At 32.2% G+C, this 23,025-nt stretch overlaps 1 protein-coding gene across 4 annotated transcripts in view; it reads left to right on the top strand.

Moving 5' to 3' along the window:
* Positions 1–23,025, top strand: part of LOC139511175 (uncharacterized) — a 42,106-nt gene that overhangs the window by 2,812 nt on the left and 16,269 nt on the right. For all 4 annotated transcript variants that reach the window (XM_071297752.1, XM_071297753.1, XM_071297751.1 and 1 more), the window contains 4 exons: positions 7,838–8,077; positions 12,260–12,372; positions 17,292–17,427; positions 21,072–21,194. In XM_071297752.1, the coding sequence (XP_071153853.1) occupies positions 7,838–8,077; positions 12,260–12,372; positions 17,292–17,427; positions 21,072–21,194 (612 nt within the window). The remainder of the gene's footprint in view (positions 1–7,837; positions 8,078–12,259; positions 12,373–17,291; positions 17,428–21,071; positions 21,195–23,025) is intronic.

The raw sequence follows: 23,025 nt of genomic DNA, 5'->3' as shown, positions 1-23,025 counted from the left end.
CATCAATGACAGAATTAAAAATGTGCATTAAATGTCATTTGTGTTTGTTTCAGTTAGGCAGATATACAACTAACACAAATAAACATATTAATCAGAGGAGACAATAACAATCAAAACAAAGAAGTAAACAAAGACTCACAAAACTAATAAATAAGAAACAACACGAACCCCTCTACAAACCGGGAGTGAACTCAATTGCTTCGGAAGGGTAAGCAATTTCTGTACCGTATACGACACCCGTCCTGTTATTTCTTTGTTTAGTTCGTGCCAGCCTAAAAATAATGATAAAATAATTCAAGGATCCAAACTATTCGTGATCTATACGAATTATATTAGCTATAAGATAATTATATACAATAATTATACGTAACATTTATACGATAAAAGCCAATTAGTTATAATTTGATGCAAACGGTATTTTTTTGTTCTGAGCATACGCTCATGATAATGCACGTTATTCCCAGACGTTGTGTTATCAATAAAGTTGGAATGAATACAGACTAAATTAATCATCTGGAATATCATATCAAATGGGAGATATATACTACGTATGCAGGCGCTGCTGGAATGTTCAAATTAATCATGTATGAAAGTAGTCAAATTTCATTTCCTGATGATTTGATAATGTATCTATGTATAGTAAATATGTGTATGACGTGAGTTCAATTGTAATAAAGAAACACTGAATATACACAGAAATGAACTTTTGGTTGGTACCAAAGATTTACGAGTTTTGAACAGCGGTATACTACTGTTGCCTTTATTTATCACCACCGGACCGGAATCTCTGCTGGTGGACAATCTGTCCCAAAGGATGCTACCAGTCCGGTAGCCTAACAGCATGAAAACTAGTAGAACAAAAGTGTCACGGTACTTTTCTATTCCAAATTCATGAATTTTGTTTTGATGTTATATTTGTTATTCTCATCGGATTTTGTATAATGCTTAGTCCGTTTCTGTGCATGTTACATTTTAATGTTGTGTCGTTGTTCTCTTATATTTGATGCGTTTCCCTCGGTTTTAGTTTGTTACCCCAATTTTGTTTTTTGTCAATAGATTTACGAGTTTTGAACAGCGGTATACTACTGTTGGCTTTATTTACCCTTGCAAAACAAGATTTATGTATTAGTTGTAATTGACCTTGAAATACATTTCAGTAACTGCAAATACTCCTCTTTTTGGTACTTTGTATCGATTTTACGAAATTTACACGATAGATTTGGTTTGCAGTTTGATCAGAAGAAACCCCGACAAAGCTAGATAATACAATTAATTATCTAATTACTACTACACTAAGCTATGAATTAGTATTATAATTTTCACTGCTATTTATATAAGTTAGATAAGTCATACAAATCTAATCTTGAATTTCCTCCAAATTCTTTCTAAATTTTCGGAACATGTTTTAGAAATTTAAATGTGACGTCACTTTGGGCGTTGCAATGACTATGGCTAAAACGGCTATGATTTTGTAATGTACTCGTTTTTATTCTATAGCCAGTAACCGTTTCAGTTAAATCATGTATATCTATTAAATAGTCATTTTATAAAATTTACTGTTTGCAAAACTATGTATTATTCTTGATAATAATGATGTTTTTGTCCCAGGCGGATACACAATTTTTTGGAACTTTTGGTCGTTGGCGATCTTCAACTTTGTAGCTCTCAAACTTTTTCAATCTAAGCATAGTTTTGTGTGGAGGTAGCGCGCGTCTGGCGTATATTTTTTTTAACCTGTTCCCTTTTGATGGCTTTTATTCCTTTGTTTCTCTGTCCTATTTTTACTTCCATTTATTTATTGTAGCCCTGTCGTGTAATTTTGTAATTTTAATGTTATAGTTAATAAAATTAACGGTATCAATTTTCTTGCACCAGATGCGCATTTCGACAATACATTTCCCTTCAGTGATGCTCGTGGCCAAAATATATAACATTGCCATTCACTCAGGAGGTTTAGCCTGCCACAAAACCAGGTTAAACCCACCATTTTTTCATAAAATGCCCTATACCAAGTCAGGAAAATGGCCATTGTTACATTATAGTTCGTTTCTGTGTGTGTTACATTTCGGTTTTGTGTTTCTGTTGTGTCGTAGTTCTCTTATATTTGACACGTTTCCCTCAGTTTTAGTTTGTTACCCGGATTTGTTTTATCTCTAACGATTTATGAATTTCGAACAGCGGTATACCAGTGTTGCCTTTATTTACTTAATAAGAGTTTTTTGTGTGTCTCGTAGCGATCTTTTGAGTTAAGCCAATTGCAACATTTTCCTGCAATATGTTCTTAAGTTGCGTTTTGACTCCATGGATTAATGGAGAAGGAATGCTCACATTAATGTTTAACCCTACCAATCTGTATGTACCCGAGACTGTAGTACGCCACTTGTCGTTTATGTGTGTCTATTGTTATCTTTTTTCATACATTTCATAAAGGCAACAATTTTTCTCGTTTGAACTGTTTTATGTCAAGGTCAGTTAATGCAAGCTATACGTATTTTTTTTATTGTTAAAGGCCGTATGGTTGCCTCTAATTTTAACTACCTTTCAACAATAACTCATGTTAATAGTTGTCTAATTTCCTATCATACCACATCTTGAAATCTTTTATATAAAAGTCGACAAAAGGCAAAAAACAAATGACAGGATTTCCGAGCTTTTTATTAACTCTGGGGTAAACTTTAGGAAAAAAACAAAAAACGATTAAGCGGTAGAGAAAACAAAATCAAAAAGAGTTAAAACTTACGAAGTAATTTTAGATCGACTACGCTCAATAAATTCAAACCTTAACCTTAGCAAAATGTATTTCAGACACAATATACCTTTAAACACGTTAATGCACTTTAATGCATGAAACAGGCACATCGACATTAATGTGACATTAATGTCATGGCATATTTCCTTTTTTTTTCCTTTTTATTATTTTCAAGATTTACAGCAAATATTACACATCAAACATACATACAGTAATATTAGCGATAGATTTGAATATATATTTATTCATGACAATACACATTGTGTACATTCATTTTTTTCTATTTATATGAAAAGAAAAGAAGCAAAAAAATACAGAAGAAAATATAATTAGAGTTAAAAGTATCAAAGTGCTTTTGTCTCTTATTTTTGACTGCCATTATTTTTTCTAAATTGTACATATATTTGTACTTTTCTTTAACGGCACTGACTGAAAGATCTTTTGGAAAACATCTAGTGTTGTATATATATTGTTTCATATATAGAAAAATCAAATTATATGGGTCACCTTTTTGAATTTTTTATGTATCTCCAAAAATTCAACTTATTCAATCGCAGGCTTACCCTTCCAGATAAGAACCAATAATCTACATCTTGTAAAAAAATGTTGGATAATCTCACAATTCCACAGAATATGTTCAATGGTTTCATTTTCTAATTTACAAAAAGTACATAGAGGGTTATCGATAAGTTTGATTTACCATAAAAGTTTATTTGTGGCAAGAATTCTATGGTTGATTCTGTACTGAAGCCACTGTAGTTGGGTATTGACAGTGAATGTAAAAGGTAGTTTGAATATATGTTTCCAAATGAGATTTTCACCTAATATTGCACTCCACTTCAGTTGTCCTGTTGGTGTCACCTTATTACTTATGAGTATTTTGTACATATCTTTAGAACCTTTTCTACTTTAAAAAAAGACTTGTAAGCAAGCTGGAATAAATGGACAACATAACTTATATGAACCCTTTTTGTAATTATTTGCTGCTTTTTTAATAGCAGAAATAACACTCATGTAATTCAAAAAATTTACTTTAATATCATAACATTGCTGTAACAATTCTAATGAAATAAAACATCCATTTTCATCTATTACATCATTAACATATTGTAAACAATTATTAAACCAATGTTGATATAAAACAGGTTTATTACCAATTCTGATCATATTGTTAAACCAAATAGGACTTGATAAAAAATATTCATAGTCCATATTTCTTTCTTTATCAGTAATCATTTTCCATGCTCTAAATACATCTTTTCAAAAACTGTTTTTGATATATAAAAGAGGGACGAAAGATACCAAAGGGACAGTCAAACTCATAAATCTAAAACAAACTGAAACACCATGGCTAAAAATGAAAAAGACAAACAGACAAACAATAGTACACATGACAACATAGAAAACTAAAGAATAAACAACACGAACCCCACCAAAAACTAGGGGTGATCTCAGGTGCTCTGGAAGGGTAAGCAGATCCTGCTCCACATGTGGCACCCGTCGTGTATAAACTAACTTTTTTGATATACTGAACACCACAATTAAAAAGTTTATTTTTATCAATATCAGAAATAAAAATCAAAATACTTTTCCACTTATTATCTCTCTGAAAAATCCTTCTAATCAATGATGATTTTAGTGCCATGGGTAAATAATAAAGATCTATCATTTTTAATCCTCCATCCGAATTTTCTTTAATTAATACGTCCTTCTTCACTCTATGAATAAGAGAATTCCATACAAACGAATAAAAAATGTCAGTAATTTTTTGGAATACACTGTTGGAAGGATTAGGCAAAGAAGTAATAAGGTGATTTAAAATCGGTAAAACAAGAGTTTTTATCACAGTTACTTTACCTATTACTGTAAGGTTTCTTTTTTACCATAGTTTTAGTATGTTCTTAATCTGTATAATTTTATCATTATAGTTGATGTTGACAATATTGTCTAAGTCCACATCAAAATTTATCCCAAGTAGTTTAAAAGTTGTCTCCCCCATGAAAGGTTAACGTCAGGACATACAATTTCATTGCTATACTTTTTACTTCCAAACCAAATTACTTGTGTTTTCTCAAAATTTATATTTAAACCAGATATTTTTGCAAACCAGTTCAATTCAGATAAGGATTCATATAAAGATTTTTCACTATAATCTAAAAATCAACTGTGACAACTTATGCTCAACTTGAGTAACTTCAATACCACTACTTTCCTTATTTCCTCTGATCTTTAGTGCAATAATCTCAGCACAAAGGATGAAAAGATAATGTGAACGCGGATCACCTTGTCGGCAGCCTCGACCTATGTTAAAAAAATTAGAAAGGTTACCCTCTTGTATAACTTCAGACTTGATATTATAATAAAAAGCTTTTATCCAGTTGATAATTGATTCGCCAAAATTAAAGAACTTTAAAACATTTAGCAAAAAATCCCAAGAAATAGAATTAAAAGCCTTTTCGGAATCAATTAACAACAAGAGTCCAGGTATTTCGTGATCTTCTGTGTATTGCATGATATCATATACAAGCCTTATATTAACTCCTATGTACCTCCCACTGATAAAACCAGTCTGATCTAGATTTATAAGTTTGTCAAGGACAGTCTTGAATCTGTTTGCAATTACTGCTGACCAAATTTTATAGACAGTGTTTATAAGTGAAATAGGACGTCAATTATCAAAAAATGACGAGGTTTATTTCCTTCTGGAAGGTAAGTAATAATTCCTTGCTTTTGTGTTACTGACAATTCTCCCTGTTCTGAACCATAATTTAAAGATTCAATAACAAAAAAATGGAGATCTTTAAAAAAAAAAAAAAAAAAAAATCAGTAGAAAAGACATCAGAGCCAGGAGTTTTATTATTTTTCATATTTATTAATGCCTGTTCAGTCTCTTTGAGTGTGATTTTACTCTCCAAGCTCCCCTTCTCATCATTAGAAATTATTGGAACATTTACATTTTTAAGATCTTCTTTTAGATCAGATACTGAACTTTAATTATCTCTCTTCTTATATAAATTTTCTTAGAAATGTTTTACTTCTTTTACAAAAAGTAAAATCACAAAAATACTGAACTCAGAGGACAATTAATTCGAAAAGTCCATAATCACATGGCAAAATCAAATAACAAAACGCATCAAAAACGAATGGACAAGAACTGTCATATTCCTGACTTGGTACAGGCATTTTCAAATGTAGAAAATGGTGGATTGAACCTGGTTTTAAAGCTTCTTACTTGTATGACATCGTATCACATTCCATTATATTGTCACCGATGCGTGAACAAAACAAACAGACACAATAGTTAAAAATGTCAAAAATAGGGGTATAGCAGTCAACATTGGGTTATCATCTTAATCACTATAAAAACAACAAATGTAACGAAGAAGCACAAAAAGGCATACATCAAATTTTGTTCTGATCAGTAAGTATTACCCCATTATCTTTTTCAATTTTTTTGTATAATTTTACTAATATTTTTTTTTGACTCCAGTCCACAAATATAATTTGTTGTTTTTTCACCTTCCCCTATCCATTGAACAAGTGATCTGACTATTTTACTTTTTAATTTTTTGAAACGTAATTGCTCAAGTTCAATTTTTTTTGCTCTCAAGTCTAGTTATTGAAAGTTCGTCAACATTCTCCTCTAACTGTATAATTTCATTTCGTAAAGTTGTTTCCCTTTTTTCAGATTTCCTTTTTTTGTAACTGGAATAAGAAATACTTTTCCTCCTGATTTCCATTAATAAAGTTTCAAGAAAAAGTTGGTGATTAATTCTCATTTGAATATCTTTATTATGTATCTCATCAATATTGTCAAAATCATAAACTAGTGCAAAATATTGTGCTTTGGTTTTACTAATCTTTTGTTTAACTGTATTTATATATTCTTAACCATAAAGTAAGGAGTTGTTGAACTTCCATAAACCTTTTCCTCTAATAAAAGGATTAAATTCCAGTTCAAGTAATACCATAGAATGATCTGAACGATACCTTGAATGTACTTCACAGTTTTTGATACTATTCCACATATTATCTGTAAGAAGAAAGAAGTCTAATCTAGCCTGTTTAAATGGAGTTCTTTTTCTCCAAGTAAACCTTTGGAGATTGGGATAAAGCCCCCTAAATGGATCTATTAAACTTCTTTCTTCAATGATTTCTAACATACTGTCTCTAGCCTTAGGATTATTAGTATGTTTGTAGTTACAATAATCTATATAAGGGTTCCGTACGAGATTGAAAAAAAATTTCTAAAATAAAATAGTTACCATTTATATCTTTTTTTCTTTTAACACTTTGAACTCAAAATTATTGTTGAATAATATAGCAACTCCTCTAGAATTCGAACTGACAGAAGAAAAAAAACTTTCATATCCCCACATAGATCTAACACTATTTTCTAAATCATTTGTAAAATGTGTATCCTGGATACAGTAAATATTACATGCTTTTGACTTCGGCATTTTAAAGACATCTTTTCTTTTAACTTTATCTCTGAGTCCCTGGCAATTAACAGATAGAATTTTTAAAGAACCAATATTTGTAATTACTTTTTAACTTTCACATTTGTGTGGAATTTTTTTTTATAAAATTTGGCGAGCACTTGAATCAAAATATATTACACAGCACCTACATCATTAATGTAAGTATATGTTTTTATCATAGATGATTTTCCAAGAAAACTTTAGCAGTGAGGTTATTTATCGAGTCCATAAATTTAGATATAGTCAATGTGAACTTATTGATCTTTTGGAAATGTCGAATAAACTAAAAAAAATATAAATTTTACCTGTAGTAAACTTTGAATATAGTCTTCATCTGGTTGATTTTGTCTGTGTTAGTATAAGTTGCTCCTCGCTGAATACTTTATGGTGACACATAGTTGCCCTCCTTCTCTCTAGTAGGTGTTGTCTCTTTTAAAAATCATACCACATCTTCTTTTATCTAAATAAGGCAATTGTATCTGACAGTCAATTAGGACCATACCATATCAATAACTCATACATTCATGATCTTGTCCTTATTATTTAAAATGTTTCTAAGAGATATATATTACAAAACTTTTTATTCACTTTGTTAATATGATTACAGACAATATTGCAGACAGTCAAAATCTTAAGATAACAAGCACAAGAACAATGTGGAAGGATTTAGAGACAAATTGTAATACAGCTTCGGACGTTTCGAAGTTGTTTTGCTCAGAAATCAAAGACGACATCAAGAAATGTGATGTAACACCTATAAATAGTATGGATACTTCAAATTTTCTTGATGATTTTTCTGCCTGGATCCATGCCTATCTGGTACGATCATTCAGCATTGTATACAAAGGTAAACTAACTGTAAGGCATATGTTGATTAGTTTTGGTTGCGAATAATATATTTAACCTATTTTTTGTTGTTAAGAAACTTACTTTTTGTTCGTATATAGGCTTGTGACATTGAAGCTTACTAAACGAGCATGAACTGGTGCTATTTTTGGCAGATATGATAGAAAATATATACCGTCTCTTATATAGCTCGGTACGTGTACATTATGGTATTAAAATTATGTCTTTAAAGTCTTTGGGTGGAACACGCTCTACCAGCAATGATTGGTATAGTTTAAGTGAATGGGGAAGCTGAAATCATCCTTCGTAAATTTTACGGACACCATCACGAGTTGATTGACCGTTATGGAATAACCGTTTCACAGATTATATCAGATATGTTCATTATGTAGTAACTACAATACCTTTCCTTTTTAACAAATGTGACCTACCGAATTAGACTATTTACCGAATTTGTAATACCATAAGCAACACGACTGGTGCCACATGTGGAGCAGGATCTGCTCACCCTTCCGGAGCTCCTGAGATCACTCCAAGTTTGTTTTTTTTGGGGGGGGGTCGTTTTTCTTAGTTTTTAGTTTTCTATGTTGTGTCTTCTGTACTATTATTTGTCTGTTTGTCTTTTTATTTCTAGCCATTTGATTTTCCCTCTGGTATCTTTCGTCCTTTTTTTTTTATAGATCCATTGGGGTTTGCACTCTTAATGTAATCGTTATTATGAGAGTTAATGGCCGATTATAAAATATCGTTGCGTCATAATACTAATATGTTACGAACAATGACGTTGCGTCATAATGCTAATGTGTTTCACATTACGACGTTTATAGTCTTAAAAAAAACTTAAGATGGATGAAAGCTCTACGCAATGCTGCTTTTAAAACTTTTTGCTTGTGTTTTAAATTGTTAATATATGATTCTGTGCACCGTTTAAAAAGAAATTTATTTTGTATATATGTATCGCAATTTGTAGGCAAAACGTCTAGATTAATTGATAGATTAAGCAACACTTATTGAGCTTAGATAATAATTTCTAAGGTTTATATCTAAATTAATTAGTGAGTTTTATACCACATCCTAAATGAGCCGTAGGGCGTATTTAAACCTGAACGCATTAGAAAAGAATATCCCAATTTAGTGTGGTCGGTAAAATAGGATGCATATAATCGCAAATCTTTATAAAAAATAATATTATTTTTTGATGGTATATAAGTCAGATAAATTTTTTTTTCTTGTCGCAAAACACACTTCCCTACGGTCGGTCTTTCATTGTAACAATCTTGACACCCCTTGGTGTGTTTTACGGCAAGAAAAACCTTAAAATATGCATTATCTATAAGAGAACTTGTTTTACGTTAGTCAATTATAAACGGTAATATTTGTTCCTTTTCTAGATTAAGATATTTCGTTTATAAAGGGATAATATACACAAGTTTTAACTATAAAAGGGACGAGTATTTTTTAAACTTTCCTTTTCGATGTTGCTATTTCATTGACAACATCTTACGGTGTTCATATAATTATCACAAATTGTTCAGTATGCCATTGTCTGTATATATTTCGGATTTAAAAAATCTGCAATTGATGTATTTTGTCTTCTGCTGTCATAGAGTTGTTGTATCGTTGACACATGTCCTATTTCTAATCTTATTTCTTTTTATAACTGATTACTTATCAAGTCATATCAAGTCAACTTATGTTTGTAAGTGAAAGTGTACCGATAGAAGAATTATTACAATCAAGACAGCACATTCTTGTTTGACGGTGATGTTTGTTAAGCGATCCCAAAAATTAAGATACGATCCGGGTAAACGTTCTTTTTTTATTTTCATATGAGTCGGAGTACCTTCAGACACTTGTCAAAATAAGTAGGTAAAAAAGTAGAGTCATTTAATTTTACATTCAGATATATGATGATTTTCTTTCCATTAACAATATCAACTTTTCTGATTGGGTTCCATACGCGGTTATCTCAGTACCAGAATCTATGAAAAAAGAGACGATTTTTATTTTTGAAATTATTAATTTCTTCCACCATATAGCAATTTCGCAACTTCACCTGCATATTGAATATACAATTCCTAACCTATTCGGTATTCAAGGGGTTGCAGCTCCTATCAGAATTAAGAAACATAACATGTTTCTGAGTAGAGAGTTGATGACTCAGGAATATGACAAAGAAGTTCTTGCCTTTTTTTCTTAAACAAGATCATCGGAAGATACCAAGACCTTGTTGATTAATATCCCGTATCAACTTCACAAAAAATGCAAGATGTTTTAAAGGGTGATTATAGGTACTGAATGTTTTATCATCTTAATAACGTGTTATGATAATATTTTATTTGTCTCTTTGAATATTTAATTTACTGCTTAGTGTATTTTTGGTGATATCCTTTGGATTCGTGCTGTACCCCTATTTGCGATATTTACACATTGTGTTGGTTTTTTCTTGGTATCGTTGTAAATATAAAGGAATTTGACACGACTGTCATACAAGCGAGCGGTTTAACTAGTTTCAAAACTAGGTTCAATCCACCTTTTTCTACATAACAACATGGCTGTTCCAAATTAGGAATATGACAGTTGTTATCCATTTGTTTGGTGTATTTGAGATTTTGATTTTGCCATTTGATTAGGGGTTTTCCGTTTTGAAATTTCCTTAGAGTTAAGTATTTTTATGATTTTTCTTATGACGTTGCCCGGAACTTGTACATTCCGCCATTGTATTATCAAGCTATGGTAAATTTTTGTATTCTTGTCTTTCTACATTAGAAAATGTCTGTTTCAAGTCAGGATCATGACATTTGTCATTCATTCCTTTGATGTGTTTGAGTTCTTGATTTTGTCATTTAATTGAGGACATTTTGTTTGACTTTCCCTTGGAGTTCGATATTTATGTGATTTTACTTTTATCAAGACTTTGAATACACGTAAACCTAAAACTTAAAGGCTACTCATTCAACACTGTAACTAGATATTTGAATATGTTTTTCTTGTTATAGATTTTAATTTTGTTATATGTAAAACGTATTGTTGTAATTCATTTACATGTATATGCATTCACGGTTCTTCAACCTGTCGATGCCAACATTTTGACATTGCACAAGGTCAGGTTTTTCCCTGGCTATTAATGAAGAATCAAATGATTTTAGATGTGTATTGACAGAAGTTTCAACATGAGAAACTTGTTTTTAAGAGTTGTTATGGGCTATGAATGACCAGATATGTACTTTGTGTAAATGTTTTCTTGCTTTGTATCGATTTGATGAATAACGCCCTTTTTAAATGATTTCTATAGTTTATTCACTGTTGTTCTGTTATTGTATCGTCTGGTATCCGATAGAGGGGTGGCATAAGGACATATTTTAACCCTGGCATATTCTGTATATGCTGTTCCATGTAATGAACCTCTTCTTCAGTGCTCGTCTTTTGCTGGTGGGTAACATATTTGTTATTTATTGTTCTGTACATAAATCAGCCATTACGATTTGTCGTTTAATTTTTTTCATTTGTCTTTTGATGTCCTATTCCTTTTATTGTTCACTTTGCAGTATAGTCTCTGGGGGGAGAGATGTCACATTGGCAATCATAGCATTTCTTCATTTTTTATGTAAACTTAAAATCTTCAAAAGCGAACTATCTTTTTTTGAAGTTATATTACACATGGATTCTTGGGACATAGTTTCATATTTCTGTAATGCCAACAAGAAAATAATATGTTCCGTTTGTCTAACTAAAATAAATTTCTCAAGTTTTCATTTATGACATCATCAACGCATAGAATATTATCACTGTAATTGTTGGCAGCATCAGCAATTCGAGAAGTGCCACTTAAGTGGCAGAAAAAACCTAATCTGTCTACTTTCGATAGAGATCAAATCATGTGAGCCTCAGATTATAAAAGAGACAGAAAACCATACAGTTGCTGCCAAATTGAAAATACCCAAGATTTTCTTTAATGTCGATCAAAATTCTGTTCCGAAATGTTAATTATCGTTTTGTCTCAACTGAACGCTCACGGAGACCGCCGTTTAATTAAACTTACCGAGGAAGACGGTTTTGTCATTTTATAATGTTATTTTCATTTTCATTGTCTACATATCAGAGTCAGGTGTTGTATTTTTGTGGGATTTTCGATATTTTGTGACTCAAATTTTATAGACAGCTATAAAGATTATCTTTTTAGGTTGTTACCAGCCTCATCCAAACGGATTGAAAAGCAAAAATTGTAATGCAACCGATCTTATTGCATGTGCCCGGATGTGTGACAATCCTAAACATACTAAACTGGGGATTCAAGTAAGTACATACGAATTGATTTGGTAAAAATGATATCAAATGCCAAAACTTAATGAGTTGATGCTTTATTTTTCTCTTATTGTCATCATAATCTAAAGTACAATAGGATTTATAACGCTTGTTTTCATAATTATTACATTCACTTTGAAATGTTTTATTATCATCCTAATTCCCTGTATGAACTAATGCATTCTGATAAAACAAACAATTCCTTATATGAACTAATGCATTCTGATAAAACAAACTATACATTATCGTCAATTACATGACTATATGACATTAGATCGAATAAATTGGTTCAATACACAGAAGGCCAATTAAACCAGCAAACGTTGGTACATTTATATATCAATTAACTGAAACATCATATTCTGTAAGTCTACAGAAATGTGTGCATTCCCCTCGATGTCTACAACTATATTATATCATTATTATCATTTATATTTGCGTTTAATGCAGGGAAACTATTTTCGTTAAAAATAAAGGCAACACTAGTATACCGCTGTTCAAGAGTCATAAATCGATTGAAAAAAAAATTAAAATCCGGGTTACAAACTACATAAAAACTACATAAAAAGCAGATTTTTGTTTCTCGTTTGGCCAACAAAAACTTATTGATCTATTTTCGTCTGTTATAAGATTTCATATGTCATCGAAAACGCAAAAAACATCAACGAAGCAAAATCAGTGATGATCAGGATAAATAAATCGACAGATTTGCAACATGCAAGCATACGTTATTTGTACAAAAAGCATATTGTATAAGATTTATGCATGGCTCTTTCTTTTTAGCTTATATTTTTAGTAAGCATTTAATTTTACTAGGGACATCACATATATTTATGACAATGACTATATATTTTTAGTTTTGATTTATGCATCAGCGTTTTTATAAAAGCGTAATAATTTTTCAGGACTGTTTTGTATATCGATGGCATAATTGTTGAAACTATAAGTTATCTGCATTCATATCCGAATAAAGTGTGTTCGTGTTGCTTAGTCTTAAGTTTAGTATGTTATGTATACTGTACTATCATTTATCTGTTTGTCTTTTGATTTTTAGCGATGGCGTTGTCAGTTTATTGTCAATCTATGAGTTTGACTCTCCCTCTGGTATATTTCGTCCCTCTTTGATGGTTAAACACCTTAAATAGTATCAAAGTATACTATGAGGTGAAAATAATGAATTTATCCAAGCATTAGTCAGAATCTTGCGATTTTTATTGACAACAAAGTGAAACGTGATGGCAACGGTTTTTCTTTTCATTATTTGAAAAAATAATGAACTTTAAGACGGTTTTAATCAAGAGACAGAATAAATTAGACAAAGTTAGGGCTCAATGCTGAGAGAAATACGTGGAACACGGTGTGACGACAACGAGGTTGATCTTGAAGTATAGATTTTGTGTTATTGTTCTAAGATACATTTTGTATTCTTGTCTTTCATCGATACATATGTACTTTACATCCCATCAATGTAATTTTGTAATTTTTTTATTCTTGTCTTTTATTCTTGCTTATGTGCTTTGTTTTTATGCCTTATTGAAAAGATATTGTGCTTCTTTGTTACATATCTGTTTGTTTTAAAGTGATTAAGATTATAACACAACATTGGCGGCTTTACCCCTATTTGAGCTATTTTGAAACTATATGCCTGTTTTTTTTGGTTCACACATCGTTGTCAATATAATTGAATTTGATACGACTGTCATACAAGTTAGAGGTTTAACAAGCTTAAACGAGCTTTAATACACCATTTTGTAAAAAAGAAAATGTCTGTACCAAGTCAGGAATATGACAGTTGTCATCTATTCGTATGATGTGTTTCAGCTTTTGACATTGCCATTTGATTAGGGACTTTCAATTTAAATTATTTTTATTATTTTTATTATTGTTTACAATATTTATATAGTGCATTATCTAACTAAAATTACTCTTAGCGCTTAACATAAAACATCATTACAGTTAAAAGAGGTGTTAAACATTAAAACAATCAATGCAATATGAATTAAATATAATTTTGAAACACATATACAAAACAAAAGGAACAGAAAAGTTAAAGACAAATAAATAATCATAATTAAAAGGTATGTTATATTGCAACGAAAGTAACAAAACATTGTCTCTATATAAAGATAAATGTATTCACTAAAAGTGAGTCTGAAATAAAAGAAATTGCTAGATGGTCGCCAGAGGGTTTACCTTTGTTATCACAGAGATAACGGAGTGGGTCCTGAATTGAAGGTATATCACTCAAAATAGAACTGGTTTCTCTCGTTATGACTACATCAAGGGTATGACCATGTACATGTGTTTTACCGGTGACATGTTGCGAGCGTCCATGTTCCTCGAGCGTTTCTAGAAATATATGTGCATCGTTATCCGTCGGATCGTCGATCTAAAAGTTTAGATCTCCTGTTATAAAAAGTTTTTGCTGAAACAACAACAGTCCGATCAAGAAACCGTGACCATTCCTCAAAGAAGATTGAATTTCGGAATTTATTCGCTTTCGATGGAGTTGGACGATATATCGTGCATACTCGAAAGTGTTGCTTTTTAGTAGCAATTTTACACTTCATTAGTTCGAAATGGGAAGAATCACAATCGTTTTCGGAGATCGATTTTTTTGTAATTTTACTTTTCGTATACCTTGAATAGTAGTTGACAATTAATACATTGACGCTTTGGCAGCCAAGTTATATATTTACCTTAATAATTGCAAAACAGGATACACTCGCTAGTGGATGTGATGTTTTATTTCAAACATCACGAATACTGTTAATTCATAAATTATTGCGTGAAATTTTTAATGCGAGTGAGGAATCGATATAAATGCTATATATTCTAAGAGATATCAGAAATGCTGCTGACATATAAATGCATCAGATATCGGAATGCCAGTTCTTATTATTGCGATAATCAGCCAGTTGCATAATTTACGTCAATAAAAACCTCGCTATATTTTTTACCCTAACCCTAACCCTAACCCTAACCCTAACCCTAACCCTAACCCTAACCCTTTCCTATCATGATTTTCTTGATAGAGGGTTACTGCTCACAAGGAAGCTATTAAATCAAGAGTTCCAAATGGTGAAGTTGAAATCGTCCCTTCGTAAATTTTACGGACGCCATCACGAGTTGGTTGACCGTTATGGAATAACCATTTCACAAATGATATCGGATATGTTCCTCACGTCGTAACTACAATCCCCTTCCCTTTCATGAATTTGACCTACCGAATTAGACTATTTACCGGATTTGTAATCACATAAGCAACACGACGGGTGCCGCATGTGGAGCAGGATCTGCTTACCCTTCCGGAGCACCTGAGATCACCCCTAGTTTTTGGTGGGGTTCGTGTTGTTTATTCTTTAGTTTTCTATGTTGTGTCATGTGTACTATTGTTTTTCTGTTTGTCTTTTTCATTTTTAGCCATGGCGTTGTCAGTTTGTTTTAGATTTATGAGTTTGACTGTCCCTTTGGTATCTTTCGTCCCTCTTTTAATGACGTACGTTTACCAATCAGTAAACTAGACATATACGAAGCTGGAAATTAAATCCATAGCAAAATTTTGTTTATAGTACAGTTAATATTGGAACAGACAACTAATGTATAATTTGAATTTTAAGTCAATCGAATCCTTTGTTTCGTAGGCCTGAAGCTTTTTAAAATCAGGATAACATGGTCGAATTATTTATAAATATCAAATTTTCTTTTATTTTTTTTTTGGTCTCAATAGTAATCACATAATCTTATTCTGTGTTTCATATAAAAGAGGGACGAAAGATACCAAAGGGACAGTCAAACTCATAAATCTAAAACAAACTGACAACGCCATGGCTAAAAATGAAAAGACAAACAGAAAAACAATAGTAAAGGCAACAGTAGTATACCGATGTTCAAAACTCATAAATCGATAGAAAAAAAACCAAATCAAGTTATGCATTTGACAAACCAGCCATCTTTAAAAAAAATACGAATGAAATTGACCGTAACAGCAAGCAAGATTCAATAATTAGCAACATACATCTAGAGGAGAATTAAAGGTCTGCACCTACAGACATGTGCCCATAAATTAAGTCAAGGTTTAAATTGTTCCAAGTCTATAATAGATGTACATAGATGTTACAGATACAATAAAGAACTGTCTTTGTCAATTCATTCTCCAGATAAATATAAAAAAAAAAAGATGTGGTATCATTGCCAATGAGACAAATTTCCACAAGAGACCAACATGACAAAGAAATTAATAACTATAGGTCACTGTACGGCCTTCAACAATGAACAAAGCCCATACCACATAGCAATAAAAGGCCCGAACTGACACTGTAAAAGAATTCAAATGAGAAAACTAACGACTTTATCTATGTTCAAAAAATGAACGAAAAACAAATATGTAACACATAAACAAACAATAACCACTGAATTACAGGATCTTACTTGGGACAGACACAAACATACATAATAATGTGGCGGGGTTAAACATGTTAGCTGAATCTCAATCCTCCCCCCTAACCTGGGACAGTGGTATAACAGTACATAAGAACGAACAAAAAAATAGAAGTACTGCGTTAACCGTTTCTTCTCGATTTTAACACTCTATAATTTCAATTTCGATTAAAATATTGAGAGAACGTATATAAAATTTAATACATTAAAAATCAAGCCAGGAACGCAGTTGGCTAAATATTCTATCGCATAAAATAAGATTTTATTCTAAAATTGAAGTCTTCTTCTTGGGAAAACACTAAAGACCTCTTGTATCTCGTACATTAAGTTTACTATTGTTTTGTTTAGTCCTTGTTGTCTTGCAATTGAAGTGCTATTTGACAAGCACGTTAACTAGTTTTCCGAAAAGAATATCTTAATTTAAACGAAACAATTGATTGGAATTTAAATTATTTTATAATCTATTTCAGGTAAACAACGGTTATTGTATATCAGATAATGATCTGGTTAATGACAACCCAAATGCTAATAAGATTCCGGAAGATTCCTGTCATAGTGCAAATAGTGAAAATGCATCAGAAATGAAAGTTTACGACATTAAAAAACGTAAGCAAAATACTCTAATCAAAGCGTAGCACAACTTTCTCGTATTTTAGGTCCTCAATGTTCTTCAACGTTGTACATGTTTGGCTTTCTAAGTGTCACTGATGAGTCGTTTTTAGACAAACCGCGCGCCTCACGTATTAAATTATAAGCCTGGTGTATTTGACACTGTTTTCAACACTGGGTCGATGACACTGCTGGAGGACATTTCTTCCCAAGAGTATCACAAGCCCAGTAGTCGGCACTTCGGTGTTGACCAAAAATATCCATTATTTGGTCATTTTTATAAATTAACTGTTTGCAAAAGTATAAATTATTCGAAATACGAAGGATTTCTTTTCCCAGGAATAGATTACCTTAGTCGTATTTGGCATAGCTTTTGGTATTCTGGGTCCTCTATGCTATTCATCTTTGTACTCTTTTGGCTTTCTCAGCATTCTATATTTGTTTGTCAAAAGTTAAGAGCCTATAATTTAAGATGTTGTCATTCGTAGAAGAGCGGCGAAATATACCAAAAGGAAAGTCAATCTGATAAAACGAAAACAAACTCATATATGTTATGATAGTATGATACTAAACCCCTAACGGGAAGGATTGTGCCCGATATTCATATGATGAAGACATAATCTTTCAATCAGTTAGATTGAAGTCTGGAGCTGGCATGTCAGTTAACTGCTTGTATTCTGTTGTTATTTATGTTTTAATGTCATTTCATTTATTTTCTTTGGTTACATTTTCTGACATCAGACTCGGACCTCTCTTTTGACCGAATTTTAATGTGCGTATTGTTATGCATTTACTTTTCTGCATTGGCTAGAGTTATAGGGGGAGAGTTGAGATCTCATCAACATGTTTTACCCCGCCGCATTTTTGCGCCCCCTAAGTCAGGAGCTTCTTGCCTTTGTTAGTCTTGCATCAATTTTAATTTTAGTTTCTTGTGTACAATTTGGAGTTTAGTATGGCGTTCATTATTACTGAACTAGTATAAATATTTGTTTAGGGCCAGCTGAAGGACGCCTTCGGGTGCGGGAATTTCTCGCTGCATTGAAGACCTGTTGATGACATTCTGCTGCTGTCTGCTCTATGGTCGGGTTGTTGTCTCTTTGACACATTCCCCATTTCCATTCTCAAAAGTATGACATTGCTATGGCCTTAAAAAAAGACCAACACAAAAAAGTACACAAAAACTAAATAAAACAAACAACATAAATTAAAAAAAAAACAGTAGCTGTATATTATATTTGTCCTTAGTATATATCAGACAATACTTAATTGCTAACAATTACGTATGGTCTATATCATGATCGAAGACCGTAAGGTGACGTATATGTGTTAGCTGTTATGTCATGTGGTCTGTAGTATAGAGTTATCTAGGTAGGGATAGGTTAGCGAAGACCGTACGGTGACGTATATGTGTTATCTGTTACGTCATGTGGTCTGTTGTATAGAGTTATCTAGTTAGGGATAGGTTAGCGAAGACCGTAAGGTGACGTATAGGTGTTAGCTGTTACGTCATGTGGTCTGTAGTATAGAGTTATTTAGTTAGGGATAGGTTAGCGAAGACCGTACGGTGACGTATAGGTGTTAGCTGTTAAGTCATGTGGTCTGTAGTATAGAGTTATCTAGTTAGGGATAGGTTAGCGAAGACCGTAAGGTGACGTATAGGTGTTAGCTGTTACGGCATGTGGTCTGTAGTATAGAGTTATCTAGTTAGGGATAGGTTAGCGAAGACCGTACGGTGACGTATATGTGTTAGTTGTTACGTCATGTGGTCTGTAGTATAGAGTTATCTAGTTAGGGATAGGTTAGCGAAGACCGTAAGGTGACGTATAGGTGTTAGCTGTTACGTCATGTGGTCTCTAGTATAGAGTTATCTAGTTAAGGCTAGGTTAGCGAAGACCGTACGGTGACGTATAGGTGTAAGCTGTTACGTCATGTGGTCTGTAGTATAGAGTTATCTAGTTAGGGATAGGTTAGCGAAAACAGTACGGTGACGTATATGTGTTAGCTGTTACGTCATGTGGTCTGTAGTATAGAGTTATCTAGTTAGGGATAGGTTAGCGAAGACCGTAAGATGACGTATATGTGTTAGCTGTTACGTCATGTGGTCTGTAGTATAGAAAGTTATCTAGTTAGGGATAGGTTAACAAAGACCGTAAGTTGACGTATAGGTGTTAGCTGTTACGTCATGTGGTCTGTAGTATAGAGTTATCTAGTTAGAGATAGGTTAGCGAAGACCGTAAGGTGACGTATAGGTGTTAGCTGTTACGTCATGTGGTCTGTAGTATAGAGTTATCTAGTTAGGGATAGGTTAGCGAAGACCGTACGGTGACGTATAGGTGTTAGCTGTTACGTCATGTGGTCTGTAGTATAGAGTTATCTAGTTAGGGTAAGGTTAGCGAAAACCGTACGGTGACCTATGAGTGTTAGCTGTTACGTCCTGTGGTATCTGGTTTAGAGTGGTATACAACAACATATCTAACATCTAAGATGTTTTGACAGCTGCTGGTTTAAATTCACATTCCTAACATATAGTCGACAGGTTACTTATCACTTCAGATAAGAGTCTTTATGACTCTGCCATGGAAATCCAAATTGATTATGAGATGACGTTTTCATGAATTGCTATTTTCACAGAAAAAATGTATGCATGAATGTTGAACATATATAAAAGTATTGTTTTCTTTTTTAACAATGTTGCGTGCGTGTCAACTAGATATATCTTGCAGTCTTAGTCAAATATTTGCTTTGTCTGACTGTCGTAATATGTATCTAGTGAATTATTGTTTTTTGACTGAATAATGAGATAATAGTTTCCATTTGTTGTACAATCACATTGTCTTTTTCATTTTTAGCCATGGCGTTGTCAGTTTGTTTTAGATTTATGAGTTTGACTGTTCCTTTGGTATCTTTTGTCCCTCTTTTAAGCATTATCGTCGATCTAAATCCTCTCAAAAATAGTTCTGTAGCGAAAGAGCTGATATTTGCATTGTAAAATCAAAACACACACAGAATCCCTAGTTTCTAATAGCAGTTATAATTCTTAATCTAAATAAAAGTAACGATATCTTTAGTTTTCGTATGTTAAGTATTTGCACATGGTGAGAATACTGCAGCTGTTAAAGAACGAAATCGTATTTATACTGTTTATATACATGTGCATATAATAAATATTAGTCAATATAAACTTCATTGTTCAGATAGATGATTGCAGATGCCATATGGTATTACTAATAAAATTATGATGCAATAAGTTATCATGCTTAATCCACAGACAAGACTTCAAATGATTTATTTTGTTTGTTTAAATTACAAATGTAAGATGCAATGTTATGAACAAATGAACCATCGGTCTTTATTTCACGTGTAATCATGTCTATGGTGAATATTTAACGTAAAGACATTTCTGTAAACTCAAAACAAGTGTCGTTATTAAGAAGATATGTAAAAACTAGATGTTAACGTATGTTTGTTTAGCAGGTTTAACTGCAGTTTGATTAGATTGTCAGCAGTGATCAGTTTTATAGACAAAACGTGCAACTGGCGTACAGAAATATAATTCAGGTATCTTTGATGACCTTTGTGTTATCAATTAATTCACTATGCAATTTCAAACTTGACCAATTTGTGTATTATTTTGTTTGCAGATGTTATTTTAGATAAAGATTTATGTCCAGTAGGATATTCGCTAGGCGTCCCAAATATTTTTGTCGGAGAAGAAGATTGCCAGACACATAAGAAATTCTATTGCTATGGTAGCACAGCAATTGGTAAATATGCGTAAACACAAAGCGATAATTTACAAAATCATCTTATACTTATGATCTATTAAAATCATCAATGTATCTACTTAACAACAGGAACCTAAGTAGAAAGTATGATCCGGATGTTAACGTTAATCATTCTTACAATACACTCTCTGATGAGAAGCAATAAAGGAACAGCTATAGAATATATTTCATACGGCCTATATGGAATTCGGTAATAATAGAGGGGATTCATGTTTGCTCCTAACATTTTGCTTTAGGAGTGTTTAGTAGTTTCGTTCTTTTTACTAGTCATATAAGTGTCTGTTCTACAACAAATTCAAAATTTCTAAATATTCGTTGTTCTAATATTCAACAGATTTGATTTCGTGTTAGTAAAATCCAATGGCTTTCTATATGGAGATATTACAGTCATATTAATTGGTATTTCTCATAGTTCAACAACAAAAAAAAAAGATCTGAAATATCATAACGGAATTACAGAATAAAAACTTTAGACAGAGATAGTCTTCTTTATCAATATGGTTGAGCTTTATAAAAAAACTTGTTTTTTAAAAATGAAAATATAATTGTGTTTTAATTTTTTTCTGGTTAAGTTTTTTGCTTTATTTTGCCCTTTAAAAATATTCCGTGTCAACTTCACAAAGAATACATAATGGTCTTGATGTATGGATTCTGAGTACTGATGTTGTTAATCATCTTAACAACGTGTTTTATTATTCTTTCATTTGTCTTCGTTCTATTACTAATATTACTTTTACTGTTGGATTGTTTTAAGTGATATTCGTTTGTCGTGGCTCGATACTTATACATCCCGTCGATGTGTTTGTGTTGTCTTTCAATTTTGATGGTGTGTTTTGTATATGCGACTTTTGTGTTTCTTTGTTTCTTATAACGTGATTCTGTACCTTTAAAAAGATCCCGTCAGTATGATATTGTTCTATTGTATGTCATTATAATAGATTTCTATTATGAATTACAAAAAACGTTGAACCACAAATGTCAAAATTATTCAATCGCGTGGTGGAATTCACTATTTTAAATCTTGGTCTATTTCTGAAATTGATTCTTACATACTTTTGATTTTTTAACCCTGTATGCTAACACTAACTGCCTATGTGAAAATTAAAAAATTGTTTGTATATACATTGAACGTCAAATTGATGGGACGTATAAAATTTCTGACGTCAGACACGCAAATCAATGAATGTGTTTGTAGAGAGATGTTTTTGTGTTCTGTTAAATTGTTCCTTTTAAAATTGTTACCCGTAAGGATGACAACTGTACCCATATATTGACTATTTTATTTATAATATAAAAAAAGATGTGGTATTATTGCCAATGAGACAACTGTCCTCAAGAGACCAAAATGACACAGACATTAACAAATATAGGTCACAGTACGGCCTTCAACAATGAGCAAAGCCCATACCGCATAGTCAGATATAAAAGCCCGGATAAGACAAGGTCAAACAATTCAAACGAGACAACTTACGGCCTTATTTATATAAAACAAATGAACGAAAAAAAAATATGTAACACATAAACAAACGACAACCTCTGAATTACAGGCTCCTGACTTGGAACAAGCACATACATAAATGTTGTGACGGGGCTAAACATGTTAGCGGGATCCCAACCTCTCCTAACCTGGGACAGTGGTATAACAGTTCAACATAAGAACGAACTATAAAAATCAGTTGAAAAAGGCTTAACTCATCAGATGGACAAAAAAAAAAAAAAAAAAAAAAAACAAGTGGACGTGGCCGGGTACTTATACATCCCGACACAAAAAGACACAATGAACAGATCCGAGAGTACTCGTAGTTATCTG

Source organism: Mytilus edulis, chromosome 2 (assembly GCF_963676685.1).
Source record: "Mytilus edulis chromosome 2, xbMytEdul2.2, whole genome shotgun sequence".
Lineage (NCBI taxonomy): Eukaryota > Metazoa > Mollusca > Bivalvia > Mytilida > Mytilidae > Mytilus > Mytilus edulis.
The sequence above is the reverse complement of the archived record's forward strand: the minus strand, read 5'-3'. Positions and strand labels throughout refer to the sequence as shown.